The following is a 12,561-nucleotide window of genomic DNA, read 5'->3' on the forward strand; positions in this document are numbered from 1 at the left end:
ATGTAAATTATGGCAAATAACTGGAGTTACTGTTTATCCATCCATCCATCCATCCATTAGCCAAGCTGCTTATCCGAATTCGGGTTGCAGGGATGCTGAAGCCTATCCCAGCAGTCATTGGGCGGCAAGTGGGGAGACACCCTGGACAGGCCGCCAGGCCATCACAAGGCCGACACACACACACTCACACACATATTCACACCTACAGACAATTTAGTATTGCCGATTCACCTTTGGATTATGGGTTACTGTTTATTATTTAAATAATAGTTGTAATGAGAATAGCATGTGACAGAACCCACTGAAAGCCAAATGAGTAGAGCGTGGTTCTCTGCTTTCAATTGGAAGTTCAGTGTCGCACAAACACAGCCAAGGTGTGGGGTTTAATGGACTCATGGACCACCTACACCATAATCTCTATGAACAGAGTCTATCTATCTATCTGTCTATCTATCTATCTATCTATCTATCTATCTATCTATATATATATTCTCCCCCTCTCTGTCTCTCTCTCTATATATATATATGTGTGTGTGTGTACAAAAGTATTGGGACACACCTCTTAATCATTGAATTCAGGTGTTTCATTCAGACCCATTGCCTCAGGTGTGTAAAATCAAGCAGCTAGCCATGCATTCTGCATTTACAAACATTTGTGAAAGAATTGATCGCTCTGAAGAGCTCCGTGAATTCAAGCATTGTATTGTCATAGGATGCCACCTTTGCAATAAGTCAGTTCATGAAATTTCTCCCCTGCTAGATATTCCACGGTCAACTGTAAGTGGTATTATTGAAAAGTGGAAGCATTTAGGAACAACAGCAACTCAGCCACAAAGTGGCAGACCATGTACAGTCATACAGTGTGGCCAACGAGTGCTAAGGTGCATAGTGCGTAAAAGTCGCCAACGCTCTGTTGACTCAATAACTGTAGAGTTCCAAACTTCCTCTGGAATTAACATCAGCACAAAAACTGTGCACCGGGAGCTTCATGGAATGGGTTTCCATGGCCGAGCAGCTGCATACAAGCCTTACATCACCAAGCACAATGCCAAGCGTCGGATGGAGTGGTGTAAAGCACGCTGCCACTGGACTCTGGAGCAGTGGAAACATGTTCTGTGGAGTGATGAATCATTCTTCTCTGTCTGGCAGTCTGATGGATGGGTTTGGGTTTGGCGGATGCCAGGAGAACGTTACCTGCCTGACTGCACTGTGCCAACTGTAGTTTGGTGGAGGAGGGATAATGGTATGAGGTTGTTTTTCAGGGGTTGGGCTAGGCCCTTTAGTTCCGGTGAAGGGAATTCTTAATGCTTCAGCATACCAAGACATTTTGGACAATTCTATGCTTCCAACTTTGTGGGAAGAGTTTGGGGAGGGCCCTTTTCTGTTCCAGCATGACTGTGCCCCAGTGCAGAAGGCAAGGTCCATTAAGATGTGGTTAGCTGAGTTTGGTGTAGAAGAGGGGGGCCCAACTCCAGGCCTCGAGGGGTGCAGTGTCTGCGGGTATTTGTTCCAACCACGCACTTCACCACCTGATTTAACTAATTAGCTCCCCTCTTGGACCAAAGAGGGAAAGGACTTAGTTAAATCAGGTGGTATAGTACATGGTTGCAACAAATACCTGCAGACACTGCAGCCCTCGAGGCCTGGAGTTGGGCACCCCTGGTGTAGAAGAACTTGACTGGCCCACACAGAGCCCTGACCTCAACCCCATCGAACACCTTTGGGATGAACTAGAACGGAGATTGCGAGCCAGGTCATTTCGTCCAACATTAGCGCCTGACCTCACAAATGCTCTTCTGGTTGAATGGGCAAAAATTCCCACAGACACACTCCAAAATCTCGTGGAAAGCCTTCCCAGAAGAGTGGAAGCTGTTATAGCTACAAAGGGGGGACAAACTCCATATTAATGCCTATGGATTTAAAATGGGATGTCATAAAAGCTCCTGTAGGTGTAATGGCCAAGTGTCTCAATACTTTTGTTCATATAGTGTGTGTGTATATATATATATATATATAGAGAGAGAGAGAGAGAGAGAGAGAGAGAGAGAGAGAGAGAGAGAGAGAGAGAGTGAGAGAGAGAGAGAGAGAGAGAGAGAGAGAGAATCTGTAGGCACAGGACAAGATTTTGGTATTGGAAGTGTTCTGGTTTCCATTTGAAGAGGTGGTGATTTCTGCAGGAATGTGCTGTGGTTACATGTTGGTAACAGTCCGTGTGGGGAGCGAAAGAGGCGGAACGCATTGGCCGACATGTTTGGAACCAAAACACCTACAAGTATCGACGTTTGTGTATTTTGTGGAGAAACGTTTGACTTGTGTCTACTACTTGTGAAACAATCCGGTCTTACATGTTGTCTCTGAACTCCAACTCCATTCTTCTTTTTTTGTTCTTTTTTTATTTTTTTCCCCGTTTCTCCGCAGTTGTACTTGGCCAATTACCTTATTTTCCAAGCCAACCCGGTCGCTGCTCCACCCCCTCTGTCGATCCGGGGAGGGCTGCAGACTACCACATGCGTCCTCCGATACGTGTGGAGTCACCAACTGCTTCTTTTCACCTAACAGTGAGGCGTTTCACCAGGGGGACGTAGCATGTGGGAGGATCACGGTATTCCCCCCAGTTCCCCCTCCCCCTGAACAGGCCCCCCGACTGAGCAGAGGAGGCACTAGTACAGCGACCAGGACACATACCCACATCCGGCTTCCTGCCCTCAGACACGGCCAATTGTGTCTGTAGGGACGCCCGACCAAGCCTGTGGCAACACTGGGATTCGAACCAGCGATCCAACTCCGTTTTCACATCTCAAGTTGCTAATCCGACTGTAAACAATGATGGGAGCACGCAAAATGAAGTCTTCCTAAGAAATGGCAGCGATCAGCCAGCAGCTACACCGGAAGCCCCGAAATATTGGCCCGGTGTCCCTGTCTGATGACGACTTGGCCTGTGAGCTCTGAGACCGCCTACCCCAGGCACTACAGATATTCCTTTGGAGAACAGCGTCATCGATGAGCAGCACTTAGATCACCAACTGAAGGTGAAGAATCACAGAGCCAAAAGCAAAACAAAGCCCTTTCAAAAATGGCTGGAATTTTTACAGCACACATGCTGACAAAAACACGCCACACACATGTGCGTACATAAACTCCTCTGCTTGTTTGATACGCACACACATGCACAAACAAACAAGCAAACACTTAAACATGTCCCTTGCACATCCACACACACAAACTTATATATGCCGTAATCCTTCCCCCAAATACACATGGAGACAGAGGAGTGTAAGAGCTTTCAGAGTGTGGGGCGGTCCCGAGTGGCCGTGGTTGGTCGGTGGCTCATGTCAGGACTCCATCCATATTTAATAAGGCCTCTCACTTTCTCCACAATAGGCACTATACTGCCAGACTGCACTGCGTCAACACATCTTAATCTTACTTTCATACGTGCATGCACACACACACACACACGAGACACATTTGCACTCAAATTTGCACAGAAACACATTATTGGAGCGACAAGTACCAAGTGATAATCTCCTTATTTCTCTCTCCAACGTTTTTCTCACCACACACAAGCACCTAGTAATTCTTTCACGCATCCAGCAATGAGCATGTAGGAAACAAGAGAGGCAGATCGAGTGTTGTATAAAAGCTAGTACTCTTTGTCTGGGGTGTACATGTATATGTCGAAGTGAGAATGTAAGTGTGAGTGCATGAGTGGTTGTGAGGACATTGTTGTCTTCGCAGGATGTGTCGTATTGATCAGTTGACTGACTTGCTTTCCTTTCCATCAAAGTGTGAGCATTATCCACGGGCTCTTTACCTGCTTTTTATCTTAATGTCTCCTTCACACACACACACACACACGGCAAGCTGTTCCTGTACAAAAACACCAACACAAACGGTTTTCTTGTCATCTGACACTGAACTGAATACAAACTTTGACACGAGCACAGACCACACCACGCCACAAACACACACTGGGTTTAGTCTACATCCGCTGGCTGCGTCGTGTTGTGTACAGAACCTTGGCAGCCAAACCTTATTGCTGCTGAACGTAACATTGATTTTCATAATCCTCAGCCTCATATTTCTCACTAATCCTTGCAAAGGACTGAGAAAGGGAGAAACAGAGAGGGAGAGAGAGAGAGAGAGAGAGAGAGAGAGAGAGAGAGGCACACAGTGACAGAGAACATCAAGAGCTCAATAAGAAAGAGAGAAGAAGAAAAAAAGGACGGCGTAAGAGAGTTAAAGGAAGAAAGTGAAAGAAACTGAGGCAAGGAGGAATGTTTGGACTTTGAACTAGTGGATATACACACACACACACACACACACACACACACACACACACACACACACACACACACACACACACACACATACATACACATATACACACATATACACACATACATACACACAGGATATTGATTGAAAGGATATTTTGGTGACTGTGTGATTTTATAGATTCTGAAAAGAGTTAAGAAGAAGGGGTTTCTTGTTTATGTCCTTAAATTCATCTGTGTGCTTGCAGGTTACGATATATGAGGACTCCCATGCAAACACGGACATAGCATGCAAACCCAACACAGTTGGGCTGGAATCAAACCCAGCACCAGCTTCCTGTGAGCCAACAATGCTAACCACAAAGCGCCACCTATATATACGTATGTGTGTGTATGTATGTAAGTATATATGTGTGTCTGTGTGTGTGTGTGTCCCTCTTATGTAAAGATTTGTTTGTGCTCATGGACCCCATTCAAGCCAAATAAAGGCACTCTCTCACCTTATGTGTTGACCTATGACTTCGTCTCCCTCTGCCTTTTAAAACCAATTCCCTTTCAGTCTCCATGGAGCCACAACAGAATTCAATAAGGACACAAGTGCAGGCTTTGACTCGCTGCTCACCTCCTTGCTCAGGATGTCAAAACCCCATATTCACACAGCAGGTGTCCTACAGCCCCACTCAGCAACTAACTCGTGCATGGCAATTTCTCTGTATGATGCCGTCAACTATTGATCGATGCTGTCGAGACTTTCAATACCATCAATAGCCTCCAATAACATCCGAGACAGCTTTTCTAGTGGGTTATCACTATTTTACCGCCCCAGATGGTTATCTCAATTTTTTTGTGACGCTATTAGTCTATTGGGAAACTGGTGTTTTCGCCTGCCCTCCACAGGGAGATAAGAGTGCAGGATCAGCGACATGACAGGAGTGTGATTGAGAGTCATTTTGCCTTGCTCAAGTACCTCTGCAATGTGGAGACATGGGAAACCACTAGATATTACGCTTGGTTCTTTGCCTCAGCAGCGTTACCAGGTCCAGAGCACTGTAACTTACTAGGGGTAGAGAACAATGCAGTGATGATATTTGTGTCCACAAAATGACATTTGCAAGCATTTAATTATATTTGCATATTACATTTCATGAATATCACAAACAGAACCCGAGACAAGGGACAACCTTGGCGGAGTCCGACCCCCACCGAAAACATGTTTGACTTTGTGCCGAGAATGCGGACACAGCTCTCACTTTGGTTATACAAGGACGGGATGGCTTGTAGCAACTGCCCTGGTACCCCATACTCCTGCAGTACCCCCCCACAGAGTGCCCCGGGGTACATGGCTGTAAGCCCTCTCCAAGTCCACATTACATGACATTACATTTCATTTTATCAATATTTTTGCTGAAGAAATATATGCTTGCTATATTGGGGGGGGGGGGACGATTCTTGGGTTGTAACAAAGGCAATGTGAGTTTTAATATGGGGATTTCAGCTTTATGGTTTGTAAACAGGAAGGTGGTTTAGGTGAAAAATTGGTCATATCAGTAATGAGCATCTGCCAGCTCATCTTCTGCCCTGTTGCAAAACCACAGACATCAGTTCACACACACAGCAAACATCTGCATGTTTGAGGTACATTGTAGAGACACACCATCACAGATTTTTTAAATACTTTTTTTTTCAAAATGCTAAATCTCTTGAATTTCCTATGTCAGTTTTGCAGAGAAGAGCAGAGCTTGTGGAGAAAACATAGGAACTTGTGTTTGTGTTTGCACTGGAAAGTGCACTGAATTTACTTTTCACTGAGGGAAAGCTGCAAAGTTGTTGATAGAATGATGAGGGTGTCTCCAGTTGTGACAACTATTTAATTTTGGATTTTTTTATTTTTTGTTATTACGTTACTTTTATTTATATTTTTCAAAATTATGCATACAATTTTGTTACGTAATGTAGTCCCTATAGGGACCCATCCATCCATTATCCTTTATCTATACCTGCTTAATCAAATTCAGGGTTGCAACAGGCTGAAACCTATCCCAGCAAGCTTTGGGTGGAAGTCAAACAGACATCCTGGACAGGTCACCGGTCCATCATATGGCCCACACAGTCACTCACATACACCTATGGACAATATAGAGACTCCAGTTCACCTTAGACATGTCAGTGGACTGTGGGAGGAAACCCATGCAAACACGGGGAGAACGTGCAAACTCCACACAGACTTTGTTGTTGCTAGGCGACAGTGCAAACCACTAAACCACAGTGCCGTCTCCTGCAGAACCCAATTATTAAAATGCATCTTCATACACTGGCTCAGAATTGATTTATTCCTCATTACAATATCATGTTTAAATTAATAAGGCTCGTTGCTATAGAACAACAAAGAACTGGTTGCGGCTGTTGTTCCATTGCATTTACAATTGGCTGTAGTTTGATTAACATAACCTGTAATTACATAAAAGTCACCTCTTTCAATGCAATCAACTATTATTTGTACACAATTATGCATTATTTGATTAAAATGACATGTTTGGACACACTCAGCTGTCATTTAGTTATTACAGTTGCTGCTTTTACATTTGCCAGCCAAGCGCCAATGAGGGCTTTGGTCTTTAAAAAGCTTGGACACCACTTTAGGGTTTTTGTTTTTTTTAAAGATGGGAAACAAAACAAAAAAAATCATCACATTGTTTGTGCCTATTGTTCTTTTAATGAGACATGTCTTACAGCAGCTACATTTATTATCTTTCTCTTTTTGTCTTGGGGCTAAACATTGGGTTTTGTGTTTGTTGCCTGTTTTTTTTTTTTTTTTACCTCTCTTCTAGGCATGACATCTACGTGTTGCAGCTGGTGACCTTATGAATATCCCTATTGGGGATTAATAAAGTATGGGTGGCATCATTAGAAGTGGACTCCAGACACATGGTATTTGGAACAAGGCGGAGGATCGACCACAATTAAATTCCTTGGCATCACAGTTATTGTACACTAGAGGACATTATCCTTCCATAGCACCAAGCAGTTTAATAAAATAATATTCTCATGATAATTTTTTGGCTGGGCTGGGGGTTTGGGGTTAGACTGGTATCAAGTTTTCTTTAGGACACTCAAATTAAGTTTATACAGCCATCAGCCTGTGGTAGCTGATCCCTGACAATCCAATACATAATAGTGTGTATCTATTTAAGATGACCAGGGACCTCATTTATGAAATATTCTTGCATACAAATTTGGAGTTTTTCATCTTTTAAGTTTGTCTTACAGACAGGAACACAACATGATGGTTATTTGAATTGCCCTCTACCTGTTGCAACTAGCAATCACCCAAGCTTGCAAAGACATCAATGGTGGTGTCTAAAATCAGGCTCTTCTCTATGAGGCAAACTTGAACACTAAAAAATGTCATGTGGGTAAGAACATATTCATACATAAAACATATCATAACTAAGACCTCAACCTCTTTTCTAATTTGTGAAGCTGTACAGTCATATTGGTGATGCTGTTTCTCCTACATGCTGGAAACCACTTCAGTTCCACCAACCCAATATCAATTTGCTTTGCTTCTGTACCCATGTGTTATAAGCCCATAGAGTTTTATGGAACTGAGCTACTCCCTGCTGATCTAGCATACTTGCTTAGCCCATGGATAGGAGCCCCCCTAAAGAAAAGAACCAGTAGCATCACGCATAGTTAATTTTATGACAAGACTTCTTTCGGACTGAACTACTTTTCCTTGTGTGAGACAAAGCTGTTTTTGGCCTGACATTGCCAAGTCCTGTAAGGATTGTAATTAGATTTCTAGAATAGGCTAAAATCCCCTTTCTCTCCATACTCAGCTGTAGTAATTGAGGTTAAATGAAATGGTCATCCATGCACAAAACCTCATTGTGCATGTGTGCAGTGTGTGTATGAGTACAGTGTTTTTATGTGTGTTAATTTGTGTTACAGAAGTGTTTGACTGTGTGATAGATTCCCAATTCAGAATGTTAGAACTAGAAAGCTGTTAAAATTTGGCTACCATAAGTGGATCGACCATGGGGGCAGAGGGGGCGATCGCCCCAGGGCCCATGCTCAGTAGGGGCCTCGCTCAGTAGGGGCCTCGTTGGTTTTCCAAAACAATTCCCATCAGCAGCGCCAGTGCCAAACGAAGTTTCAGTCATTAAGAGCTACTAGTGCAGTGACCCTTCGGGTGTAATCCCCCCTTCGACCACAATTTCAGTTGCAATGGCAGAGTGGCGCTGTTTGTCTGGTTGCCACGGGAAGACTGTATCTGTGTGTATGTATGTAAGCCTGTCCTCCGATTTTCTCAACAACCGCTCATCCAAACGACTTCACACTCAACACTGCTCTTCCTTGGGTCCTCAGCAATACACCTGCTAAGTGCGAAATCAATTGGATGAACGGTTGTCAAGAAAATCAAAGGACAGACACTCATACAGATATACATACATACAGAGACTCCTTCCATTTTAGTTTGATAGTTAGATTTGCATTCATTTATGGATGAGGCTAAGCTATCCAGTCTCACTTTGCTGTGTGTTGAGCGTGACATTACCATTACCATGTGTTAATAAGACTATAACAAGCGTTAGTCAATATGCAATTAAACCCTTATAAGTCATACCTTTTGCATTTTGTGGACTGAAAATTATTTTAACAGCTTTTAATTATTAGATGCTATGTGCAAAGTTTTATGCAGATTGGACTTACAACCTAAGATGATTGTGAAAAAGTAGGTTTTGCATATTTTGCAAGCGCCACCTAATGGCCGAAAACGTAACCCCTTCATAGTCTTATTAACACATAATAATGTTAATAAGCATTTTATAAGGACGGATAAGGGCCTTATTACCTATTAACTAACACATATTATGCACTTAATGTAAAGCATTATCATCTATTTTACATCCGAATAAGCCTTGTAGAGTTGTGGGCAGCTATGTCTATTTTATATTTGAATAGTTCTTGTAGAGTTACAGACGGCTGTGTCTATTTTACGTTTGTTATTCCCGTATAAGAAAGACACGGTACTGAGCCACTGCACTTGGGCTGTCGCTGTCTATCGGTGGTGGTGCTGAACCGTTCATCAATCGATGCACGTAGAGCACCGTGTGCTGTCCTCTGTGCTGAAACATTTTTACGCAGCTGGCAACCTGTTTTCTTTTTTGTTCCTCAGAACCGGCTTGCCTGACTAAGGCTTTGTTCAGACCGCAGGCAAATCGGATTTGTTTCTCAAGTCAGATCTTTAAGACAGACTGTCCACACTGTTATTTGCAAGTGATCAGATCGGATTTGCGTGTCTATACATCACCAACCTTTCTGCATGGGTTGCTGTGGTAACGATGTAAACGTGAGTAACTACGTATGCTGGTGACACGGCTTACCAACGCGGAAGCATGGGAAATGGAGATCAATCATCTCGCCCTCCACACAATCGCGTTGCCAGGTCGCGGTGCAGAACTCCTCCAGACAAACTCAGCGATGGGGGGGGGGGTATAAATTGCGATTTTCCGTGCTGCAGTCATGGGGGGCACTCTGGATTTGATGTCGTCATTGTGTGCCGCATTGCGAGTGACGCAAAAAGACAGATTGAAATCCGATTTGAGCAGCCAGAGCGTCCGGACTGAGACACATCTGTAGAAATCCGACTGGAATCGCATTGCCAACCACTTCCAAATCTGGTTAAGATCTGGTTTGCAAAAATCGCATTTCATGTTGTTTTTTGCTGTCCAGTCTCTCTAAAATCAATCTGGATACAATCTGGTAGGGCGTTCCTGACTGCTGCATTTTAGTAGTTGTCAACTCGTAGTTGAGTAGTCGATTAATCGCGGGGAATACATATTTTTTTCACCCAATAACAACAATCAATTCTCGTTAAAAAGGCCTCAAATACAACCAGTAAAGGGCTAACTAATGTAGGCGGGACCAACCTGGGGGTAGATGAATTAGCAAAGTCCTCGATTGGCTCTGAAAGGCTGTTTACAATGAGCTGCATTCTGATTGGACTAAACCCCCAGCAAGCCTGTCGGCGCTGGAGTGTTTGACTGCAGTAACAACACAACTGCTTTCTTGCAGGTGTTTCGGTTTAACTAGTGACCGTGTTCTGGTGACTTTCAGCCGAGTGTGTCCGTGGTTGTCATGGTGACAATAGCTGCTGAAAAGCTTAAAGCTGTAAATTATCTTAAATTGAATTAATCTTAAATCCCAGCCAGGCATATCCCCCCTTCCCTGTAGCTCAGACTTGGCGACAAACCACCCCTTTTTTCGCCTACCGGGAGAAGGGAAAATACAGAGGCACTGCCTGCGTAGCTCCCCTTCTCTGGTGCTTGGACTCTGGTGCTCGCAGCCAGGTATCACGACATTTCGTGTCATAGTCACAAAATTTAATCTATGAAATCATGCTGGGGGACACGACGTCACTGACATTTTCTTGTGCGGCACCACGAAGTTGTATCCAATGCATTCCAACGGGCCAAGTTTTTCTTGCGCGAGTCACGTTATCAGGATGCTGGCTCTGGCTGGTCTGGCCTCCCGGGAGAATGCCGGTCACTTACATATATTTGAAAACACAAAAACTACGGCGGTTAGGGTTAGTGTTATCGCTTGTAGTTAGTCTGCCACCCACTAGGGGGGGCAGTAGAAGGGAGAAACAAGAACACACGTAACGAAGCAGTGAGGAAAATAAAGAGCTGATGTAGACGGTTACTGAGCAGTCGTGTCGTTTCTCTGTCTGACGTGGATAAATCATAGTTGGGGCTGGGTTAGGGTATGTCTTGTACTAATGGGGGCGTGTCTTGTACGTTATGGCCCCTCTTGCGGTTCACAGATGGATACTGTTGGCCGATCCGAGTAAACCCAAGATGTGAGTCGCACATGCGCACGCATGCACACGGTTAACTGACTGTTTGAGTGGGCAGTGACAGAGAGCAGAGTTGGTCAAGTGAGCTAGAGAGTGAATGAAGAGAGGGCGCGCCGATACTGAGAACAAACGCTTTGGATCACTGAAATCAACTGCCAAAGGTTCTTCATCATACAGTCATACAGGTATAATAACTGCACAAAATATTGTAGGTAGATAGGACCAATAGTTTGCGAGATTAGCTGCAGACAAACCCCCCCCCCACACACACACACACACACACACACGTGACCAAATGCAAAACAAAAGACCATTTAAGCTTGGTGTGTTCGTGTTTGTGTGCACAAGTGTATGAGGCACAAGCTCACCAAACATCCTCTGCATCCACATCACACTCGGCTCCAAACTGGCAAATGTCGCAGGTAGACGTCTCCTTCTGTCCTGCCTCCGCCGAGCCCTCCCCTCCTGAGAGAAAAGAGAAGGAAAGAGAGAGAGAGAAAAAATAAGAGATGCGGCGGAGGATGGACAAGCGATAAAGAAAGAGAGACAAGAGAGAAGAAAATAGATTGCTGTCAACCATCCAAGGCAGCGGTACCCCATCTATGCTCCAACACAAATTTGTGATAACACTTTCCCTTTTTGTCTCGTTACAATGGACTCCTCATATCTGACATTAAAATGTTTACCACACTTCCACGCTTCTCTCGGGGGGAACGCAAACCCATAACAAATCGGTGTTACAGTACATGTCTCGAAACGCCACGTCGCACCTAGAAATCAGACGTCAACATCTCAAGTGACTTTATTGTGTGATAGAGCCCCCCTCCATAATCCCACCTTTACTATCACCTTCAGCCGATCACGCCTTTTTGCGGTACATCATCCCTGTTTCTCATTGTGTGTCCCTTTTTCTATCGCTGTCAAATCCCCGCTGCTCTCCCTGGACTCCCTCTTCCATTTATTTCGTCATGCTGATTTTCTCCTGCCACAAGTACGTAGATTCTCTGGTGGCTGAGGTGTGGGCCCAATCTGAAGCAGAAGGTTTAGACCCCCCCCCCCCCCCGGTGCAAATAAGTGGTTGTTGAGGGATGGTGTGTGTGTGTGTGTGTGTGTGTGTTGGAGAATGGTGGTTAAACCAATCTGTCCGATCTCAAATTGCATTCACCACCTCGGAGGAATCTCCCCCCCCCCCCTCCCACTTGGCCCTCTTCTTCATTAGACGAGCTCTATTTTTAAACTTACTTTGGACCCGTGAGGACAACTAGTGCAAGGAAGATGTGGAGCTCTGCATCATCATTTCCCCCATGCCACATCTTTAACTCCACCCCACACATAAAGTACAAAGACACACACACACACACACACACACACTGCTGCCACCAAGCATTGCTCCCTTGTGCTGTTTGTTCGGCACTGTAACCC

General features: G+C 44.4%; 1 protein-coding gene across 1 annotated transcript in view; it reads right to left on the minus strand.

Annotated features, from left to right (window-relative positions):
* The window catches only part of tmeff2a (transmembrane protein with EGF-like and two follistatin-like domains 2a), a 105,499-nt gene that overhangs the window by 16,548 nt on the left and 76,390 nt on the right, over nt 1-12,561 (minus strand). Inside the window, exon 6 of the mRNA XM_056289977.1 lies at nt 11,508-11,604. Coding sequence (XP_056145952.1) covers nt 11,508-11,604 — 97 coding nt within the window. The remainder of the gene's footprint in view (nt 1-11,507; nt 11,605-12,561) is intronic.

The sequence above is a fragment of the Lampris incognitus genome, chromosome 11 (genome assembly GCF_029633865.1).
Source record: "Lampris incognitus isolate fLamInc1 chromosome 11, fLamInc1.hap2, whole genome shotgun sequence".
In the NCBI taxonomy this organism is placed as follows: domain Eukaryota; kingdom Metazoa; phylum Chordata; class Actinopteri; order Lampriformes; family Lampridae; genus Lampris; species Lampris incognitus.